Source organism: Psammomys obesus, unplaced genomic scaffold (genome assembly GCF_907164565.1).
Source record: "Psammomys obesus unplaced genomic scaffold, mPsaObe1.curated_primary_1811, whole genome shotgun sequence".
Lineage (NCBI taxonomy): Eukaryota > Metazoa > Chordata > Mammalia > Rodentia > Muridae > Psammomys > Psammomys obesus.
Window position 1 is genome coordinate 7,569,361 of NW_026596051.1, and position 11,774 is coordinate 7,581,134.

Here is an 11,774-nt window from a genome sequence, read left to right on the forward strand (position 1 = left end):
AACAAATTGTTTGTTTTAAAACTGTCCACATACACCTGTGAAAGCAGTTTCCATACCTACCCCTAGTGACCCATTCAGTCAAGATAGATTCCAAATGTCTTGATGTTTGGTATTCTAAAGATGAGCTCCTAAATCTGTAGCACTGACACCACCAGGGAAAGAAGAAGTATAGCTTTTCAGCCCCACCCAAGCTCAGCTCTATCAGAATACCATGGGTGTGGCCCATCAAACTATGTCTCCACATGATCTAAAGTTTCAGAAAGCATGCTCATCCAGAAGTTCTTTCCCTAACAACATGCTCTTGGCTCTGTCCTTGACCAGGCCCTCTGTGCTGAGAGTGAGTCTGGACCCTAACTAGCTGGATGACATGAGGAAGGAGACTGGAGTACATATAGTCTACAGAGAGGCCTCTTTGTCCTTATCTTGCCAGACTGAGTGTCTTCAGTGCCTTTCTCCCTTGTTCATCTGAGAGTATGGTGTAATAGCAGGCTTCCATCTGGAGAGAAGCTCCCTCTGTCCCAGGAGTGTAGTTGGTTTGTGACCTCTCGGACTTTGGCCTTTTGGTCTCTGAGTAGCCACTAGCATGAGTAAAGTGGTGGCATTCCTTGTTTAGTCCCTCAGTAGGACTCTGAAAAATGCCATGTGAAATAGAAGACCAGTTTCTTACTGAAGTCACTGGCTCAGGCAAGACGAATTTTTGAACTTTGTATACATTTGGAAAGCAATATTTGTAAGAGAAACAAATTACAAATTTCAAATTAAAGTTTATAACAAGTGCCCAGAAATAGTTTCATCTCTGTGTTATGAAAGTTAAAAGGCACTGGGCAGCAGAGGGCTAAAGCAGCTGGAAGAAAAAAGCCATGCAGAAGGATAAATGGGAGAAAAATTAAAAGAGACTTGCAGTTGTAAGCAAGCCCTTCAGCTAACTTGTTTTTGGGGTGGTCACTATAAACTTTTGTTGTAATTTTTTTAATTATAACTTTCTTTTTTTCCCCTTTTTTTTTTTACTATAACTTTTGTTCTTCTATTAAACTTGTGCTTTTACCTTAATTATAGATGGTGCTTAGATAGAGAAGTGGGGAAGAGGAATATTTTGCATTTTTTATTCAGATTCCTAGGTGTCTTTATGGCATCATCACTGGCGCCAGATCTCTAGCACTGCTTAACTTTCTAACATGCCTGACTCTGCCTTTGATATTCTCAGTATGTCTGCTTGTTGAGTTTCTTTCATTCCTTGGGAGATGCGAAAAACTATTTTGCAATTCAATGGTCTGATGTCACTTGCTGAGATCAGGGTGACACTCTGTCACATACAGACTGTAATACTCTGCCATAGCTGTATAAAATTCACACGGAAAAAAAGAGAAAAACTATCATGTACTTAGCAAGTAGTGACATGGTGTCTGCTACTGGGCTGACACTGTTTAGTTTCTTGAAGCTATTAATTCACGGAATCGCCAGCAACAGGTAGGGCTAGCCTAATGCCCTTACAGTGAGGAAACTGAGGCACAAAGCAATGCAGCCAGTTTTCCTGGGTCAGAGAGGCTATACATAGTGATCCCAGGATTCCACACCAGCTGCCTGAGTACCTGGCTGAGTAATACAATGGGAAAGAGATTAGCTGTGGACCAGGGGCCAGTACTTCTCTAGGAGATCATGGAGAGGAGAGGCCAGACTCAGCAGGTGGTGAGAACGATAAGGAGTGGCCAAGTAGCCTTGCCAGTCTTTGGAAAATTCTGTGTCCTAGTGACAAAGTGACCTACTAAGACCATGTGTAGGCATACACATAATACCAATAGCATAGAGTCATTAGTTCTTTGTTCATAGGCAAGTTGTGAGCTGATGGATCTGTATTAAAAACCCACAGGGACTGTAGGCAGCTAGTACATTTGTCCATTCTTGGGCATTGCCAATATGAAGAGGGCTGTTCTTCCCTTTCCAGATAAGTTTCTTCAGGAGTATCAAAGGAGCGTGTAGAAATCTGAGGAGCTTCTTAGAGTGTTTTAAATGCCATCCAGTAGCATTTAACAGGTGTGCTACAAACTGGGAGAGACCTGGGCCCTCTCACACTTTGCTTCACACAGGCTCCTGAGGAGTATATAGGGGCAAAGTCATGAGGAGTCATGCCAGTGAGCATCCTCTTTTAAATAAAGTGTCACCCTCATAATAAATTGATCCAGTGTCCTGTGTTTTTTTCTATGCACCCAGGTTCCCCTTAGAGTCAACTCAGCCCTCAAGAAACAGCTCCATCAGGGCTCTCACAGTGAGGGATGGCTGGGGGGCAATGTGGAGCATCTAGCAAGGCTTCAGTCCTCTCTGTCCCCAAAGCTCCTCACCTTTCCATAAAAACTGATCTGAGCTGGATGTAGGTTCTTAGCACCAGGAAGGTATGGGGACCTGTTTGTCCCTCAAGGCTGAAATTAAGACTCTGTACTCTTTGCAAAATGCAATATGTATGGTGAGCAATATCTAGTTTACTGGGTTCTATAGTCTCAGAGTTTGGGGCTTTGCCTGCTTTTATGCCTCTCCCCTCTCTCTCCACTTAATAAGTTGGAATCGTTAGGGTATTAGTTTTTGATAACTGCTCCCACCTCAAATGTCAAACTGTAGCTGCAACTTCCTCAGGATGAAACACTCTGGGAAAATTACAACCTTTCCTTGTTGACTTGGGAGGACAGAGGACAGTATCATGTAAGGAATGGGTCAGCTAAGCTTGGAACACCATTTTAGATATAAAGTTTGAGATTTGAACACCATATTATGTACATTGACTTAATTGATTTACACTGTCAATAAATAGAGTTGCATATATTAGCTTCTGCTAACGAAAAAGGTTGTGTCCTCTGCAGTGGAGAAAGCCCCAAAGCCTGAATGCTCCCTTTTACTGCACTTTGTGTTTCAGATATGTTTCCAAGGACTGTGGTTATTCTTCAGACCTTAATGTTTGGGTGGTAGCAGTTAGTGGCTGTGTGCTTTTTGTTTCTTTGATAATTTATATTCATATGTTTATGTGGTAGAAATGGAGTCCCCAGTTGCCAGAAACAACACTGGCATCATTATCTATAGACCTGGGTGTAAATTGAGTCCCAGAACTACCAGTTTTTAGAAACCCCAGAATGAGGGTTCTGATTGCTCATACTGGAACAACGTGTGAATATATAGTAGCCGTAGGCTACCAACAAGACATTGAATGGAAATTAGTATTTTTTAAAGGTGTATTTTTTTTAATTTTACATACGTGAACATTTTGCTTGCATATATACTAAATTCATTGAATATGTTCCTGGTGCTCATTGGGACCAGAAGAGGGTGTCAAGAAGAGTTACAAATGGTTGTAAGCTACCATGTGGATGTGGGGAACCAAATCCAGATCTCCTGCAAGATACAATCTTCAGGAAATGCCCCTGACCACTGAACCATCTCTTCAGCCTATTGAGGATGGCATTTTGTTGTTCTTTTATTTTATTTTTCCATAGTGCTACATGTTGAGCCTAGGGCTCCTTTCATAATAGTCAAGAGTTGTGCCAATGAGCTTTACCCCAGACTTATTTTACTTTATTAAATGTCATCAAAAAAAAAAAAAAAAAAACAACCCAACACCCATTCATGTTTAAAGTCTTGGAGAGATCAGGAATACAAGGCACATATCTAAACATAGTAAAGGCAATATACAGCAAGCCTATAGCCAACATCAAACTCAATGGAGAGAAACTTAAATCAATCCCACTGAAATCAGGGACAAGACAAGGCTTCCCACTCTCTCCCTACCTCTTCAATATAGTACTTGAAGTCCTAGCCAGAGAAATAAGACAACTAAAGGAGATCAAGGGGATACAAATCGGAAAGGAAGAGGTCAAAGTGTCACTATTCGCAGATGATATGATAGTATATATGAATGACCCCAAAAATTCAACTAGAGAACTCCTTCAGCTGATAAACACCTTCAGCAAAGTGGCAGGATACAAAATCAACTCAAAAAAATTAGAAGCCCTCCTGTATACCAAAGACAAAAGGGCCGAGAAAGAAATTAGGGAAACAACACCCTTCACAATAGCCACTAATAACATAAAGTACCTTGGTGTGACTCTAACCAAGCAAGTGAAAGTCCTGTTTGAGAAAAGCTTCAAGTCTTTGAAGAAAGAAATTGAAGGAGATCTCAGAAGATGGAAAGATCTCCCGTGCTCATGGATTGGTAGGATTAACATTGTGAAAATGGCCATCCTGCCAAAAGCAATCTACAGATTCAATGCAATTCCCATCAAAATACCAACTCAATTCTTTACAGACCTTGAAAAAAAGATTCTCAGCTTCATATGGAGAAACAAAAAACCCAGAATCTCCAAAACGATCCTGTACAACAACAGATCATCTGGAGGTATCTCCATTCCCGATCTCAAGCTGTACTACAGGGCAACAGTAATAAAAACTGCATGGTATTGGCATAGAAACAGAAAGGAGGATCAATGGAACCGCATAGAAGACCCAGAAATAAACCCACACACCTATGAATACTCAATATTTGACAAAGAAGCCAAATCCATTCAATGGAAAAAAGACAGCATCTTCAACAAATGGTGCTGGACCAACTGGATGTCTACATGCAGAAAAATGAAAGTAGATCCATATTTATCACCCTGCACAAAACTAAAGTCCAAGTGGATCAAGGACCTCAACATAAAACCAGATACTCTAAATCAGTTGGAAAAAAAAGTGGGGAACAGCCTAGAACTCCTTGGCACAGGAGACAACTTCCTGAACAGAACACCAACAGCACAGGCTCTAAGAGCAACAATCAATAAATGGGACCTCATGAAACTGAAAAGCTTCTGTAAAGCAAAAGACACTGTCATCAAAACAAATAGACAGCCTACAGATTGGGAAAGAATCTTCACCAACCCTTTATCTGACAGAGGGCTAATATCCAGTATATATAAAGAACTAAAGAAGCAGAAAAGCAACAAACCAAGTAATCCACTTAAAAAATGGGGAACAGAGCTAAACAGAGAATTCTCGAAATAGGAACATCGAATGGCAGAGAAACACTTAAAGAAATGCTCAACCTCATTAGCCATTAGGGAAATGCAAATCAAAACGACCCTGAGATTTCACCTTACACCCATCAGAATGGCCAAGATGAAAAACTCAAGTGATAGCACATGCTGGAGAGGTTGTGGAGAAAAGGGAACCCTCCTCCACTGCTGGTGGGAATGTAAACTGGTACAACCACTCTGGAAATCTATCTGGCGCTTTCTAAGACAATTAGGAATAGTGCTTCCTCAAGACCCAGCTATACCACTGCTAGGTATATACCCAAAGTTTGCTCAAGTACACAAAAGGGATATTTGCTCAACCATGTTTATAGCAGCTTTATTTGTAATAGCCAGAACCTGGAAACAACCCAGATGTCCATCAACGGAGGAATGGGTACAGAAATTGTGGTAGTTTTACACAATGGAATACTACTCAGCAATCAAAAAGGAGGAAATCATGAAATTTGCAGGCAAATGGTGGGATCTAGAAAAGATCATCCTGAGTGAAATATCCCAGAAGGAGAAAGACAAACACGGTATATACTCACTTATATAGACCTATTAGATGTGATAAACATAATGAAATCTGTACACCTAAAAAAGATAATCAAGAGAGCGGACATGGGGTAAGATTATCAATCCTCGTTTAGAAAGACAGATGGGATGTGCATTGAATGTATGACAGGAGTCTACTGAGGGCATTTGAAAGACTCTAACTAGCAGTGTTTTCAAAGCAAAGACTCATGACCAAACCTTTGGCAGAGTACAGGGAATCATAAGAAAGAAGGGGAGTTAGTCTGATGAGGAAAGGATAGGAGCTCCACAAGGACCAAATATAACTGGGCACAGGGGTCTTTTCTGAGACTGACATTCAACCAAGGACCATGTATGGATATAACCTAGAACCTCTGCTCAGATGTAGCCTGTGGTAGCTCAGTAACCAATTGGTTTCCCATAGTGAGGGGAACAAGGACTATTTCTAACAGGAACTCAATGACTGGCTCTTTGGCCTCCCCACTCCCCAAGGGAGGAGCAGTCCTGTTAGGCCTCAGAGGAGAGCTTTGCAGCCAGTCCTGAAGATACCTGATAAAACAGGATCAGATGAATGGGGAGGAGGTCCCCCCTATCAGTGGACTTGGAAAGGGGCAGGGTGGAGATGAGGGAGGGAGGGAGGGACTGGGAGGGAATGAGGGATCGGGACACGCTGGGATACAGAGTTAATAAAATGTAACTGATAAGAAAAAAATAAAATTAAAAAAAAAGGACAACCTCGAACCAAAGAATGCAACAGAAAATTATACCAGATATTCAAAGAATAACATACCAGTGCATCTTAAACTCTTTAACATCAGCAACAAATGAACATCTCCAAGCTCAACATCTTCAAACCATAGGCTGCCACCAGCCTCTGGTCCCTCCCATCCAATATCCTAGGGACACAGGTAGCAACTTCATGAGAAATATTGTTGTACTGCTTAGCACATGTTGTTACTGTCCTCTTAGAAAGAAGATGGGAAGCATTGTCCTGGAGATACTCTTGAGTGTTTCTTTGGACCAATCAAAATGTTCTGGGTATATATGAATGCAAAGTAGGGGATTTGGGAGATTCTTTTGACATTGCATTTACTCAGAGCAAAGGAGGGAAGGACAAGGACATCCGCTCACTGCTGGGTTTTCTCTAAACTGGGACTAGATTTTATTTATTTTAAAAATTTTCAAATAAACGACCTAGTAATGACCAGTAAGTGATCTGTAATATTTTCTCAATTCAACATGTACTTTTACACATTCTCCCTTATTTCTTAACTGTGTATATGAGTTTTTTATTATAGTGCAGTCAATTCTTATATATATATGGTGATAGGAGATTTTTAAAATCATGAATAGATACAGGATTTTGTAAAGTATTTTTAGAATGAATTGAGATATATTTGTGCATGTTTATGGTTCATTTTGATGGTATGATACATCACATTCTTTATTTATCACATTATTTATTATTTATTGAACCAGGCTTGAATTAAAGGAATAGATCCCACTTGTTCATGTAATATACTCATTTTTAATGTACTGTTAAATTGCATTTGTTACTATTTTTATTGAAGTTTTTTTATCCCTGTGTTTTCATCCCTGGTGTTGTAGTTTGGAGGTGTTCATTGTTGCTGTTGTTGAAGAGTTTAAGAAGCACTGATGTGTTATTCTTTGGATATTTAGTATAATTTTCCATTGCACCATTTTGTTTTAGATTTTCCTCTTAGATGAGCTTTAATTACTGATTCAGTCTGTTTATTTGTTATAGTATGTTCAAGATTCCCATTTTTTTTAAATTTGGAGTTGGAAGAGACTGTCAGTTTCTGCTGAATAATATCTATTTTTTTGGCTTGTTGATCATCCAAGTGCCTATCAATTCTTCAACTTAAAATTTTGTCCTTTGATACTTTACACTTACAAATAACTGAAAAGTTAGTGCTATGGAACCATACGTTGTGTAGGTTTTGCTTATAGAATTTAGATTGTTAACCTAGGATATGCATGGATTTAACCAGAAATAGAACTCATGTTTGTATTATGATGATTTTGATGGGCTACTAACATGTAATTTTAGTTAGCATTGAAACTGTTAACATGGCATTACAGAATTGTGCATAAGAACTTGGTTTTTAAATTGCTACTACTTTCTTCTCCCTCCATCTTTTTTTTCCCCACAAGAGTTTAGGCTTTTTCACACGTCCAGATGTCCATTTGTTCAGCTTGCTCATCTAGACAGAAGGGAACCTACAGACAGTCCTGATAATGATGCTTTGTTTTCTCCTTTCCAGCCATGCAATGATGGACCTTCTGGTTGAACTCTGCCTTGAGAACCATCTGAATCCTTCTCACCATGTCCTGGAGATCTGGTCTTCTGAGACCCAACAGCCTTTGAGTTTTAAGCCAAACACTTTGATTGGGTCCTTGAATGTACACACTGTACTTCTGAAAGAAAAAGTCCCCGAAGAGAAAGTTAAACCTGGCCTAACGAAGGTGCCTGAGGTCAGTGGTGCCTGCGTTCTGTCTGGGGATATACAGAGATAATAGATTTGTGTGTGAGTACACAGGAGTGCTAGAGAGGCCTGGGTTGCTTTGTTTGGGTACCTAGCACAGCGCTCTGTTGAGATTCCTTCATCTATGCCAGGTGAAGTTAGGTACTTACTAGGTTTGCTACAGGAGATAGAACTTCCGAGATTTATTAGTGTTTATTGTTGTAATACCAGTTCTTTTCTGTATTATGCAGATGGAATTGTTGTAGGGAAAGTTGTCCATCAGAACACCTGGAAGATGGAAATGTTCTTCAATCTGCATTTCCTAGTATGATAAATCACAGGTCCCATGTAGCACCTGAGCACTTGAATGTTGCTACTATGGTAAAAATAAAAATTGGAGTTTTCAGTTTTATTAATTTTACTTATTAACTAGTAACTTCTATCTTGACACACATATTTCTGGATTTCTGACCCTATGAGACACAGCTCCATAAAACAGTTTACCGTCTTAGAGACGAGAGATAGGCCCTTTGAAAAATTGTTTTAATTTCTGTTTTTGCTATTTGTTTTCTTTTGGTTCTCAAAGAGGAGAGAGACAGAGACAGAGAGACCTAGAGACAGAGATAGAGACAGAGAGACAGAGGGAGAGACAGAGAGGATGAATTTGGGTGCGGGGTAGAAAGAAGAAAGGACCTGAGAGGAGTGGGGAAAGAATATGATCAAAATATATTATTTAAATTTTAAATGTTTAAGGAATATTTAGACTGTTGTATTCAGGAAATATCTTAGTTGTCATTTTGTTGCAGCCATAAGTTACCAAATAAAACTAATTTTAAATTCTTATAGTGCTTTGTAATATGGTCTTCAGGCTCTAATTAAAGCAGTACTACCTGAATCAGATTTTCGGAAAATATGCTCAATATTTTTGCTTTCAAAACTGGCAGTAAGGCCAGTAATTACTTCCAGTGAATGTCTAGCTTTTGGTGATTAATAAAATATAATTGGTACCTTCCCACCCTAAGAATGTAGGAGACTCTCATTGTATTTCAGACAAAAGTCCTTTCATGGAGAAGGGACCTCTTCACATCCTATGGCTTCTCTTAACTGCCTGGGCTCCAGGGAGAGTTACGCCCAGGCTGTGTGCACAGTTCCTCTCGGAGAATCCCACGCTGGAGCGGTGCCTCAGTATTCCTCCTAAATTCCAGCTCATTAAGTCCACTAAGCCTGCTACTCAGAGTCTCAAAGGACCACGGCATTCATCTGTCACTTCACACACGCTATCTTGACCTTTGCAAACTCTTTGTACCCTGTGGAGAGCAGCGAGGGTGACCTGAAGTAGTCTGCAGGAAGCCTTGACTCCTACAAGTTTTTGATAAGCTACTTAGAGCCGCTGTCGGTAGTTATGATCATCCAATTTAGAGAGGTTGTTTTTCTTTCTGATTGTTCTGTCAGGTATTTGAAAAATATTACATGTATTTCTTGTTAATATATATATAGTGCATATGTATATATATATATATACACATACATATGTGTGGATCTGTATCCACACATATGTCTGTGTTCATACCTTATATGTACTTTTAATATATATATATAATACCTTTAAGATATATATTTATATATTTATGTGGATATTTTGACTTCTTTAGCAAGCATTTTTCTTTTACAAGACTGATTCTAAAACTATTCATACCCTTTGCAAACAGAATTCCTTTAGGAAAAAGTATATGTATGTTTTGTGCCTAAGTCTTAGCAGAATCTGTGAAAGGCTGTATACATACAGAGTCTAAATTTAGGTGCCTCACGGATGTCAGTTTTTCCTGTTATTTAGCAGTTGCTAATTAATAAGAAAGATTCTAACAAACAACTAATATTCTGTATATTTATTTTTCAGTATGCATTATGCTATTTTTCCAGGACCCATGACTTTGTGGAAGAATGATCAGGGGCTGGAAAAATCCTGCTGTACTTAATCCTAGAATTAAAACAGAAATTGAAGCAGTTGCGGGAAGATGCACTCATAGAATTCATGTCTGGTGTGTTCTTGCAGAAGTCTGTGCGACTGGTAGTGAACTACCTGCGAACACAGAAAGCTGTCGTGCGTGTGAGTCCTGAGGTGCCACTGCAAAACATTCTTCCAGTCATCTGCGCAAAGTGTGAGGTCAGCCCAGATCACATAGTTCTGCTCAGGGACAACATTGCCGGGGAGGAGCTGGAGCTGTCCAAGTCCCTGAATGAACTGGGCATAAAGGAGCTGTATGCGTGGGACAATAGAAGAGGTGAGGCTCGCTACATTGTACATACCCTGATGCCTAGTGACTCATGAGGTATGCACACAAAACCTATATTCTCTCCTTGATGCTCTCAGTACCACCCAGAGATGGGGATGGGAAGCTTCAGGCACCTGGGACTTTGTCCAGTGGTGAAGTATGCCAAAGAAGAATTTGGCTTGGTACCATACCCTGTGATGCTAAGTATGCCTCTCTCCTCCCACTTCTGCAAATGGCTTTGGCCTCTGTCTTCCTCTGAGCTCTGACAAGTAACAGAAAAAAAAAATGGTGAGAAGAGAGTACACCCTTTCCTGTTCCTACTCAGAGACTACTTAGAATTCTGCTGGAGTTTTAGTTCAGTTGTCATTGCTCCCACACTGTAGTCACTGCTTGTATCCACCGCTTATTTCCAGAAGCACATCGACCATCCTCGGAAACTGATCAGTTCTGGTTCCTGGGATCAGTCTTACAGACAGATTTTACACTAGTCTATTGCCAAAGCTGTACCTATGGTGTGAGTGTGGTACATTGTGACACGATCATTAGAGCCATCAATGAATGACAGCCCCTGTGTGATGTTGTTATAGAGCAATAGACTATGCAATCAGATTTTTCTGATTGACATGATGGCTTCAATTTTTAGTTAAATAACTGTCAAACAAAAACATAATTTACAGCCCTTGACTTTCTAGTTTTAAGATGGACTTCCAAGTGTGCTGCCCTTTAAGGTGGCATGGATGTTGCCATTATGAAGCCAGAGCAGCCATGGTTACCTGCAGGGGAACCTTTACAAAACAGGGCTGACTAACACTACTGCTGCCTACGTTATTACTTATTTATTCTCCAGATAAATTGGCCTTTGGAAAAATGCTGTTTGTCTTTTATATGTTCTTCTATGGCCTTTAAGATATAGGTTCTTAGATAATTTCTTCTAAAAATTTGTTTTTTATTAGAAAATATATTGTGAAAACAAGAGTCCTATGTATATTTCCTATGGGTCCATACTTTGCCACGTCTCAACCCTCCCTTTCCCAGAGACTCTCAGTTTATCTCCTCATTTGACATAGAAGAAAAGGTTTTAGTGCAGGAAGTATAAGGTACATGGAGTCGTTAGTCTCCTGAAGAGTGCTCTGACACTTAAAATATTGCATCTAGTCAAGTTTTATTGCTGCTGATGCTGTGGTACTTGAGATTGAACTCAGGGCAGCGTGCATGATCTCCCAACCAGTATCTTTTAAAAACATAGACAATAGTACTCCCAGCATCGGTGGCACAGACGAGGTTGCTGTGAGTGTGTTTGTCTGTTTATGTTTAAACGTGGACTATTGGACATTTGGGGGCGTGCTGTTTTCTTTTGTAATATAAAAGGAAAAGAAAATGTCTCCTAGAAAGAAAGAAAGAAAGAAAGAAAGAAAGAAAGAAAGAAAGAAAGAAAGAAAGAAAGAAAGAAA

The 11,774-nt window shown here is 39.8% G+C and overlaps 1 protein-coding gene across 4 annotated transcripts in view; it reads left to right on the plus strand.

Annotated features, from left to right (window-relative positions):
• Cobl (cordon-bleu WH2 repeat protein) overlaps window positions 1–11,774 on the plus strand; it is a 244,038-nt gene that overhangs the window by 95,718 nt on the left and 136,546 nt on the right. For all 4 annotated transcript variants that reach the window (XM_055623924.1, XM_055623926.1, XM_055623925.1 and 1 more), the window contains exons 3-4: window positions 7,850–8,060; window positions 10,104–10,332. In XM_055623924.1, the coding sequence (XP_055479899.1) occupies window positions 7,850–8,060; window positions 10,104–10,332 (440 nt within the window). The remainder of the gene's footprint in view (window positions 1–7,849; window positions 8,061–10,103; window positions 10,333–11,774) is intronic.